The sequence below is a fragment of the Otolemur garnettii genome, unplaced genomic scaffold (assembly GCF_000181295.1).
Source record: "Otolemur garnettii isolate 467f Iridium unplaced genomic scaffold, OtoGar3 scaffold00034, whole genome shotgun sequence".
Lineage (NCBI taxonomy): Eukaryota > Metazoa > Chordata > Mammalia > Primates > Galagidae > Otolemur > Otolemur garnettii.
The window spans coordinates 8,311,418-8,323,182 of NW_003852429.1; the positions used below are offsets into that span (position 1 = coordinate 8,311,418).

Here is an 11,765-nt window from a genome sequence, read left to right on the forward strand (position 1 = left end):
CCTGCCACTAATAATATAATGCTAATTCTGCTCTTATTCTAAGAAGGTAGAGGTCCGTGGCATTGCTAAGATGTTTTACTCATCTAGCTGATAAGAGAGTTAATAACTTCACCAAGAAAATTTAACAAGAAAGCACAGTAACGGCCTTTCTGATGAGAAAGAGGAATTCTATATATATATTTTAAAAACCCTAATAATTGAACCCAACCTCAACTGGGGCCCTCACAATTCCTATAATAGGGATCAAAGCTGAAATTTAAGCTCCTTAATCTTTGGAAAACTTACCAAACAGAAAATAACTTTTGCTCATTCATTCTTGACCAGCAAAATGTCAGTGAATTCTTTGCCTTTCCTAAGATACATGTGTCTGGTATCACTGGGCAAGTAGTTACAGGGAAAGGGACAAAGGGGTTCTTTCAAAGTTTTAATTATCTGATTCTATAATTGCTTAAACATCAAGACATCCTGTTCCTGGAGTAAAAGATGATACTAAATTAACTGTATCTTGCTTATTTGGTTTGTTTCTTAAGTAATTCTATCTCAGGCCTGATTTGACTTTATATTATAGGTATAAAGGTACAAACGCAAAAGGAAAAAAAAACAGTGTTGCTTTAATACCAAGAAGACCATATACTTCATGATCAGAGAAACTTGAAATCAAACTTCGGTTTCCTCAAAGAATATTACAGAAAGAACTTGTCACCATGGAGGAAAATTTATAATCATTTGATTTTGTTTCTCATTTGTTGCCAAATCACAGGCAAAAGGTATTATTCTGAGGTTCGCATTTATTTGTCCTTTCCCATGTAGTATTCATGGAATGAAGTTTTCAAAGCATGGTATTTTGGGGGCATGATTTGAGCCCATTTACAGGTGCAACATATCCTCACAGCATCATACTGACAGTTAATTTCATTTCCATGCTAGTCTTTCTTTTCAGGAAAGATGACGTAAAGAATAATCATTTTTCTGCCCATGCATTTCTAACAAATTAGAAAGAGTAAACATCTGTGCTAATTCTCACCTCTGTTGTTAACTGGAGTCTCTTACATTTGATAGGGAAAAACTAACTTCAAGGATTATAATTATTGTAAACATGAAAGTTTCTAAAGACAATTCAATATACACAGAACCATATGGAAAAGGTTATGTTTTAGAGAGTGAGATTAGAAAGGTGATGAGAAGGAAATTATAACATCAATTATTTTAATATTTGTCTGCCATTTATCTTTTGTGCAGTACCTTTTAAACTAAACAATAAACAATCAATGAAGTTTAAAAAATAAGGCAGATCAGTTCACAGACAACAGAGCTTAGATGGAAACAGCATCAGGTAGAGAAATGTCCAGGCAAGAGCACTGAGGTAGAGAAAAAGGAAGACAGCATTGGTCCCAGGGGACCAAGGGAAGTAACCAGAACCTCTAAATACACTGAGGTGACTCTAGGCTGCCAGAGGTTTCCAGGAGAAAGAATGTTCCTCTCACTACTCTCTAGTCTCAAAGTTTCTTGGTTACTCAGTCATAGGCCACAGCCTGAAAGACTTCAACTCTGTGGACAACAGCTCACATAAAGAGTTGTACTGAGTCCTCCACATTTCCTCCAAGGAAAGCACCTACATGAGACCAGGGAGTGATGTCATGACATTCTGGCTAACCCCAAGCCCTGCAATGGGAGCCTCCACACAGTTTAGGGCCTCTCAGTGGGGCCTCCCAAAGTACTATCCTGGGAGAATGCACAACATAAACCTCCACTGCTTCCCAGCAAAGCCCAGCCTTAAGGCCCTATGGTGCACAATCAAAACGTCTAAATCAAAATTTAAATCTAAACAAATCTCCTACAACACAAAGGGCACCTGCACCCACCAAATCAGCTCAAAGTATAACAATTGTATTCTAGATAAAACATACACACATTTTTGCAAATATATAATTAACATGCAGAGTTAATACCATTAAAAATAATTCATGAAGGAATGCTTGAAAAAATATGACATAACTTTTTCTATTAATATCTTATTTTCACCTTTTAAAAATCACAAACTAACCACACAATACTTCAATAAATAGAAAAACACTATTTGTAAAGACCAAGTACACGGTTCTGTTGAAAGAAATGTAAAGTTATTTACCTGAAAGTCATCGTAAGGGAAGAGCAGCATCTCCCTTAGGCAGTCATTCAGGATCTGAGTCTTCTTCTGGACAATGACATTTTCATAATCTAATGGCTCAATTAGCTTTGGCTTTGCCTGCAAGGCAAAAAGGGAGACATTCTTATAGACAAACGCAATTTCTTAAGATTAAAGGGCTTAATACGTTCTACTCTGTTTTGTATTTTCTACAATTATACTATACTAGTTTTGCTATTAGAAAGAAGACAAAAATAAAAATAAAAGTTATTTTCAAAGGGACAAAAGATGCTTCCTAGAATCCTGTCTACAATGATGCACTGAACTCTGGTGGAGTTTCCAGTCATTTCCCAGGTCACCCTGACTAGATCTGTCCCCTTTCAAGGTTTAGGGTATTGCCAGAGCTATCCTGACCCAGTCAGCTATGACCTGGCAGTCAAAGTTAAATGCCCAGAATAGCTCCAGCCATGACACTGTCCCCTCCTGGCCCAGGGCCTAAATGCATTATTTCATATAAGACTACACAGAACACTTCTCTGAGTCTCAAAATATCCCTGTCCATCACAAAGTATCTATACTTACATACGTAGCATCTAAACATAGAAAAAGAATGAGTTGAACCAAAATCAGGCAAGTGGAGGAGAGAAGCTTATAGGTACACTCTAGAGGACAGGGGTATCTATCACTCACACACACTGAGTAGAAGAAAAAGGTAGGAAGTGGAGAAAGGGAAGAGAACATGCCTTTTCTAGCTATTCCCAAAGTTAGTCTTTTTGGTTAAAATCTGTTGTCCATTACTGCCACCTGTTTATGGATCACTTTCCACACGCAAGGCACCACTGGGCTAGGTTGGGGATAAAGATACACGTTCAGCTAACTTGAGAACAGCATGCCAAATGCTAAAACTCGACACGTACATAGAATGTTATCAGAAGCAACCAAGTCCATTACATCAGTAGTTACTATAAGATTATTTCTGAAACTATTAATTGAAAAATCATCTGATGTACAAATCTCAAGAAATGCTGTATATATTTAAAATGACAATTTATATATGGCAGCTATGACAGATGTCCAGAAAATAACCAGCCATGTAATATAAAATATAGTTTTAACAATGGCTGGATACTTTTCAACAGCCCTCTACATTAAAGATACCTGGTATATGGCATCTAAGTAGATAACCGTGACCAAGCTGTTATGTGTTCCTAAAACCTGACTCCTTTTCTTTCTTTTTTTCTTTTTTTTTTGAGACAGACTCTCACTATATCACCCTCTGTAGAGTACCATGGTGTCACAGCTCACAGCTAGCTCAAACTCTTGGGCTGAAGCGATTCTCTTGCCTCAGCCTCCCAAGTAGCTGGGACTACAGGCACCCCTCACAACATCCTGCTATTTTTGCTATAGTTGTTATTTAGTAGGCCTGGGCCAGGTTTGAACCCACCAGCCTGATATATGTGGAGCTACAGGCTCCAAGCCCTGACTCTTTTTCTTCCCAGTACAGGTAGACACATTTCCCCATCTCCCCATGGCCTTGTATGCCTACATGAGGTCTCCTAACCAATGACATTTGAGTAGAAAGGATGTAGCCACTGCCTCATCTGACCCTCCCTCTACTTCTGCCAGCCATACACAAAGGATCCAGCAGGGGACTGGGAGGCCTGAGGAATAGATGGAGCTCAAAGACAAAAAGGTTCTGCATCCTGAACACCATGCACAGGGCTGCCTGCTTGAAATAAGCATGCAATATCCAGGGAGCAAGCACTGAAACCTCTATGGTGGCTCAGCCTCACCACTGAGACTACAGAGCTGTCTGCTGTGGTAGTCGGCCTGCTCTGTCTAATATATGTACAAATGCTCATATTTAACTGGACTCTACAAAGATGTTTTGACATGCTAAAAAAAAACTATAACAACAGTACAATTATTGTAATTAAGTAAAAGATGTGCTATAGACAGGAACTAAAATATGCATAATCAAAAAGCAAAGCCATAGACTAAAAAATCTAAGAAATATTTAATAGTAAAGTATAATTCCTATAAAAGTCTATAATGTTAAACTGTTTTTACATTCACAAAAGGCAAGAAAAGATTTATACAAAGTAATTATTATTATTATTTTTTTTTTTTTTTTGAGACAGAGTTTCACTTTGTCGCCCTGAGTAGAGTGCTGAGGTGTCATAGCTTACAGCAACCTCAAACTCCTGGGCTCAAGTGATTCACTTGCCTCAGTCTCCCAAGTAGCTGGGACTACAGGTGCCCGCCACAACTCCTAGCTATTTTTTAGAGACAAGGTCTCACTCTTGCTTAGGCTGGTCTTGAACTCATGAGCTCTAGGAATCCAGTGGCCTCGGTCTCCCAGAGTGCTAGACAGGTATGAACCATCACACCCAGCCCAGAGTAATTATTTTGCAAATAAGAATTGCCACAAAAATTAAAAATATTTCCAAAATATTTTAATTCAATGTTTAAAAAATGATTTGTTTGCCACACTGCATTTGGTAACCAGTAAATAAATGCTTACTGGCAAAATGAATGGATGATTTATAACATTTTTCTAACAAACAATGCCCATATTCCTAATAAAACCCAAATATGCACACAGCTTTCTAAAATCCCATTAACAAAGAGATCACGTGGACAAATATTGCAGAATGGGAAAGATAACACATTCTCTGCTGGTTTACAAGGTATCTGCCACATAAGCATGGGGAGGGACGCCCCACTCAGCAAGCTTTGCCACCATCCCATTAAGCCACAGCCACAATCTCCAACCAGGCCTGAGAGCAACCTAATGGGCAGAGTGGTGTTATGATAAAACTCAAGTCACAAAAACAAGCAACAGCCAGACTTAGCCCAAGGACATCATTTGCTAACTAGTGCTTTAAAGTTGTCCTTAGCCCTCAACAATTAATCCCTTCATCAATTTAATAATGCTTTATGTTAATTTTACATACTTATATGGGACCCTTAAATGTATCCAATGATTATTTCTCATCTATTTAACTAAACTTAGCTTCTTAAAAGGCTTAATAAAGAAAATGTTCATAAGTCAGTTTTGCCTAGCACACCAAATAATGCTTTGTTAATTAGATGAATTATTGCTTTCCCTTAAAGGTATCTGGGAGGCATCTAATGTCAGAATGTAATGTTGTGGGTATTGGTATTAACTCGCTTTTGTGTGCCAAAGGGTAACGTTCCAGTTGTCTTCACTCCACAATTTAATCATCGCAAGAACTGAGGCTAGAAACTGAGGCTTTCAAGGTGAACTAACCACCCAAAGTACCCAGCCCAACTGGATTAGGACACAGACTTTTGTCCAAAATAACTCTTCACCCATCCTGGCCTCCCTTTTAAGAGTCTATACTCACCAACACTCAACCCCAGTACGTGTGTGAAAGAGACTTGATAAGACAACATTTCTATTAAAGACGGACGATGCTGGCCTGGATGTGGAAAGAAGGGAACACTTTGCACTGCTGGTGAGATTACAAACTAATACCTCTATGAAAAGAAGTATGGAGAATTCTCAAAGAACTAAAAGTAGATCTTTGATTTGACCCCACAATCCCATTACTAGGTATCTACCCAGAAGAAAAAAAATCATTTTACCACAAGGACATTTACACAGGTTTATTGTAGCTCAAATCACAATTGTCAAGACATAGAAGCAACTCAAGTGCCCATCAGTCCATGAATGGAATAACAAACTGTTGTATAAGGTATACCATAAGGTATTACTCAGCCATAAGAAAAGATGGAGACTTGATATCTTTTGTGTTTACCTGGATGGAGTTGAAACACAAATATAGTCTAGTGAGGAGGAGGGGAGAGAAGGCAGAGGGGAGGAGGGAGGGAAAATGGCAGGATCTCACCTAACACTCTTGCAATATGAGGGTGTTCAGCACGCCTCCTGGGTGAAGGGCTCAACTACAACTTGAACTTTATAGAAAACAATGTAACCTTAAAAAAAAAAAAAAAATGGATGCTGCCCGTGTGACCTGGGAAAGCCCTCCATGGGCCAGATCCTCACAGAAGATTGGACTGTGAGAATGTGAGACTTACACAAACCCTAAGGAGGGTCACTTAATGAAGGAACACCTAGAGACCTGACAAGGCTTGAGCGACTGGTCTTCAGCAGCTTTGGGGACATGCAGGACAAGACAGACTCCAGGGAACAGAGGTCCCCAATAGTGGTTCACCTGCTGCCTAAACGAAGAATAAGGCAGATACCTTGCTTCAAATACCAATACCTGGCACATGCCTCCCTTCTACACATGGCCTTTGAGGTGAGAAACTACCAGAGGAAAAAGGCTGGAAAAGGGAGATTGGTGAGAGACCAGAGGGAGATGGGACCAGGAGACAGACCCCTGGGGTGGAGGAAGCAGGGATGGGGGCAACACAGGGAGGAAGAGAAAGAAGATATGAGAATACATGCCAGAAGAGAGGGGACTGAGAGAGTTGGAGGTGGGTCTGTGGGAGGCACACTACTGTATCTACTGTGTCATGGGTTAAGAGTATAATCACATATTTTCCATTCCTCTTAAAACTGATGATTCAGTGGTTTCAGCTGTTCACTGTTCTTCAACTCCACTAAGCTCTTTCAGGTGCTGGGGGTGAGGATAGCCCTTTAGGGTAGAGAACAGATTGGTCTGCAGCATGGCTGGTGGCAGGAATGTCACACTAATTGCAAAATGACACAGGCTAAATACCAAACTGCCAGTCCCTACTCCTGGTACAGAGAAGGCTTGGCACAGACTTAACGCATGGCCTTGGTTTTAAAGCCACTGCAGTACACTGAAGTTCAATCCTTCCTCAGGTAGGTAACAGAGCTCCCAGGGTGAAGTGCTTAATTTTCTACCTTTAAAAGAAAGCCAGAGTGACCCAAATGAAACACAGTGGGGAATGGAACTGCTCCAAGGCCATGAGCACCCCATGTGCTGTGTTTCCCTAGGTGTGGCAGGTGCTGGCTAAACTCCTCAGTGGTTCTAAGAGTGTATTCTCAGGAATAAGCAATTTGGCATTACCTGGGAACTGGTTACAATTGTAAATTCCAAGGTCCTTGCCCAGAGCCCAATCAGAAACTCTAGGAGCTAGGACCAAATACCTGTGTTTAAGTAAGTTCTTCTTCAGTAAGTTCTGAAGACCCCACGGTCAATAATGATGCCCAGGAACTGTGCTAGAATTTTTAAATTCAGAGAGGAAGAAGCACATCCAGTGCTGAGCTTTCTAACCTCCTCAAGGTGACAGACACCTTTAAGGACCAGGGTCTTCTCCCCTGCAAATGTATATCTACATTGCTTTCTATAATTATATACATGATTTGGTGAGGGAAGAGAGGTTATAATTCCCTAGGGAATGGCCTGGGTAAAACTGAGTTTATGAAGCCCTGGGGTAGGGGGAGAGCCAGGCTTGCAAACAATTAACTCAGTGAGACTTCAAGCCTATGAATGGGGAGTGAGAATTCTTCAGGTGGCCCTGAAGTCCCCATATTGGTACAGATGCTCAAGCCAGCAGCAGCAGAATCTTTCCTCTAAAACAAATCTCACACATAAAGCAAATACGGCACAAAAATGTTAGAACAGAGCTGCTCTAGCCCTGGGGCCTCCAGTTGTTTGCTATATAACTGAAGCACCACCACCCTCAACCTACTAAGAAGGAGCCTTTCCTTCCCTTGCTGCTGTTTCCTGAGCAGCAGGCCTTGGGTAGGGATGGGCCTTATGCTATGCCTGGGCCCCACCAGCATCCAGCCCTGGACTCTGTGACATAGTTACTATGAGACTCCTAGAATGTACAGCCCTTGCCTGCACAGCCCCTGTCTAGATGAGTCATGGACAGCTCAACTGTCACTGGGCATCTTGGTTTAGAAAGACGTCCAGGAACACGTCCACAGGGTCCAACCAATGTCCCCAATGTCATGACACAGACATGCAGGACAAGAGGCCAAAAAGCAATACAGACACTTTTCAAGGCAAATGGTCCCAGAATTATTTGGGGGCATGTAAGATTAGTCATTGCACAAACTAAGAATGACCTAAAATTATACAGAAGAAATTTAATAGAAGTTTTTCCAATCCTGAAAATTCCTCTGATGTTACCAGATATTGTGAAACTAAAAGAAACTTTTCTGAACTCTCAATAATAAAATACAAATTTTTGACTAATCATGTCAAGAGAAAGACTGAATGATTAGTTTTTGTGATTTAAAAAATGTTAAGAAATCATGATCAGGTGATAAAGGAATACGATGCCAAAAAGTGCAGGGAAGAAAGCATTATAGAGCTGTGTCAAGAGGTTTGCTGACAAAAATGTGTTGTTTCCCTGGATTTCTGGTGTTTATGGTTTGGTTTGCTTTTTAAAAATTTGTAAATTGTTGTGATTTCTTTTCAAATTGTAAATAAATACTTTCATGCCCAGTTATGTTTTTTAAATTTTGAATTATTTTCATTAAAGAAAGCCCCCCAAAATTCTATAAGCTTTGTCTCTCAAAAGACCTGCCTACTACACCACACAAATGTGGGCTGCACAGACAGCAGGACAGGACAATGGTCAGGAAAGCTGAGTCAACATGCAAGTGAGTTCAACTGAGCAACACATGTAAAAGAGCAAACAGTAAGCATATAATAAATGCAGGCATTATTCATATCATTACATACGTTGTCTACATAACAGGTTTTTTTTTATTTTACCAGTCTGTTTACCAAAACTTTAAGTGATCCTCCAGGAACACAAGAAAAAACAGACAACAAAGCATAGACAAGAGCAAAGAGAGAAAAGCAAAGAACCAAGGAATATTGCTGTGGTGTGTCAGGGAGGACTGGAAAGGACCACAGTTGGGTTCTTCCAGGCATACTAGGTGTCCAGAGGAGCCCTTCTGACCCACTCCACAGGGGCAGCCCCCTAACAACAGCATGATCTTGGATTAGGAAGAAGAGAGAAGGGAGACACTGCTCACAGGAGGTTACGTGGCACATACCCAGGGAAAAGAGGAAGGCAAGCTCAGCTAGGAAGACTGGGAGGCTAGGACCCACACAGTTTCATAAGGGAATGGCCTGGGGCAATGGCCCTATGATCAGAATGACTAGGAAGAAAGAGCCCCTTATTCCAAGGGATAACACAGGCACAGGTCAGCCACTAACAGGGATGCCCATCACTTCCCACCCACTGAGCCTGGCAACCGGCAGCACAGAGAACCTACAGCTATCACACTCCCCACAGTAGTCACGGTGCTAAGGGACTAAGGAGTGCAGTGGGATTGTCAGTGCCCTACCCACTGACCTCTGTGTAGGCCTTCTGAGATCCCCTTACCCCCCACCTCAGCGTTTGCTGCTTTGAGTCTGGCAGCCCGACATCATGGAAATTGAAATTCCAGATCGAAAGGCAATCATAAGCAGGGAATCTTCTCAGAGCCAGGAAAATAAGATTCCTCTGGAATCCAACAGACCTGAAGAGTGTTGGCCCACAAAATGAGTTCAGTTTGGGCCAAATATGCACAAAGCCTAGAAAACTGTGGGATGAGCTAACCTCAAAAGAGCAAAGAGAAATTTCATTGCTCTTCCTCCAGACATCATGGTGAACTTTCTAGTCATTTCTTGTCCTTGTCTCTCATGATTAAATGTTAAAATGAGCTGAAATCCTGAATGCTATTTCTTGAAATAGCAAACTGAGGAAATGGCAATTCTTGGAGCATTCTATTTTAAGAAATGAGAAATTCATCATTTCTGCCTATAAAAAATTTAGGACTTCCTTGATTTATCTGCATGGCTAGGAAAGCTACTTGATAGACTGAGATTAAAAATCTGCAAAAAACCTAGTTCATTTTCAAGGTGCTTCTCAGTGTTGCCTATAGGACAACTAGCACTGTCACTGGGGATGGGAGTGTAGCAGCATGCAATTAAGGAGGAAGGGGCTTCTGAGGCCATGTGCTAACAAGAGTGGGTTACACAAGCCTTCCTGCGCTGCTATCTTGTTTATGACCCTTGCTACATACTCCCACCAAGAACTTTTTGAAATTGTTAAATATGCAGGAAGGATCCTATTTTCCTATAAGTAGAGTGGGCACAGGAAACTAACAGCTGCCTCTCTCCTTCGTGTACAATGTAGTATGTGTTCCTTCTCTCCACAGATACTTACTGAACCCGTCCCCATCTACTGTGCCAGGTCTTTGGGACACCAAGATTAAAAAAGACAGTCTCTGGCCCAGAAAGCTCACAGTCAGAGGGAAGACAGATGTATGAACAATCAGAGCAGAATGAATGGCAGCACTGGGGAACCCAGGGGTGGCATCTGACCTACTACAACAAATCTAACCTCTGCCAAGCTTGATTCTAAGCTCTATAAGGGCAAAGACATCCCAGTTCTATGCACTGCTTTCTCTGGCACCTAGAACATCACCTGGCATCATATGGATCCCCATGACCATGTGTTGGATGAATGAAGGAATCTGACAAATCTGGAGTGTTTTCTAAAAGCTGGAGCTCAGTCTAAAAGATGAAGAAGTCAGCAGGATTCAGGGTAGATTGAGGATCCCCTACAGAGAAGAGTCACCAGGGACCATGCTCACAAATGGAATGAGATTCTGTAGGGCCTGAAACTTGCACAATCAAAAAATATGGGCTCATGCCTGTAATCCCAGCGTTATGGGTGACCAAGGCAGGAAGATCAATTAAGGCCAAGAGCCTGAGACCACTCAGGGCAACACTGTGAGTTCCTATCTCTACCAGGGAAAAAGAAAAATTAGCCAGGCATGGTGACATGTGCCTGTAATCCCAGCTACTTGGGAAGCTAAGCAGAAGGATTGTTTGCTTTGAAGCTACAGTGAGCTATGATTGCCTCTGCACTGCAGCCTGGGTGACAGAGTGAGACCCTGTCTCAAAACAAACAAACAAAAAAAGAATATAAAATTACTAGAATCTTTTCCAGGGCCTTGAAAGGGATCCTGAAACTTTACATTAGTTTCCTGATAAATCCTCCCTGAGGATGGTGAGTTCTAGAAGCAGCCAATAGTTCAGAATAGCTAGATCAGAGTTACATAAAGAAGCAGCAGGGCCAAGTCCCCAGTATGCTTCAGCACCACTGGAAATCCAAGGTGATGGGGAAAACTATGCTTATGAGAACACCTTTCTGAAAGGAGATGCTATATGGCCGCTAACTAAGGTGGGCAGAGGTGAGCTGTAGGCCTCCCAAATGGACATGCTTGAATAGTGCTGGCTGGTCAACCAAACAGCCCTTGTTCCTCTGAATGGTGGACAACACTGGAGTCAGCATGTCCATTAGGGAGGCCTAAAGCTCACCTCTGCCCCCCCTAGGTGGCAGCCATATAGCATCTCCTTTCAAAAAGGTGTTCTCATAAGCACAGTTTTCCCCATCACCTTGGATTTCCAGTGAGCATATCAGATACTGGGGACTTGGCCCTGCTGCTTCTTTATGTAACTCTGATCTAGCTATTCTGAACTACTGGCTGCTTCCAGAACTCACCATCCTCAGGGAGGATTTATCATGAAATTAACGAAGTTTCAGGATCTTTCAGCTCTTCATAAGGGGTCCCTGCCGCCCTCAGTCTCTCCTCTAAAATGTAGACAAGTACTGGAATAGTATTCATGTGAGGGGATGCCAATTATTAGCTCACCAGGGGTGCTCA

General features: G+C 41.6%; 1 protein-coding gene across 3 annotated transcripts in view; it reads right to left on the reverse strand.

Annotated features, from left to right (window-relative positions):
• The window catches only part of DOCK9 (dedicator of cytokinesis 9), a 175,143-nt gene that overhangs the window by 151,401 nt on the left and 11,977 nt on the right, over window positions 1-11,765 (reverse strand). For all 3 annotated transcript variants that reach the window (XM_023513093.1, XM_023513092.1, XM_023513091.1), the window contains exon 2: window positions 2,129-2,245. In XM_023513093.1, the coding sequence (XP_023368861.1) occupies window positions 2,129-2,245 (117 nt within the window). The remainder of the gene's footprint in view (window positions 1-2,128; window positions 2,246-11,765) is intronic.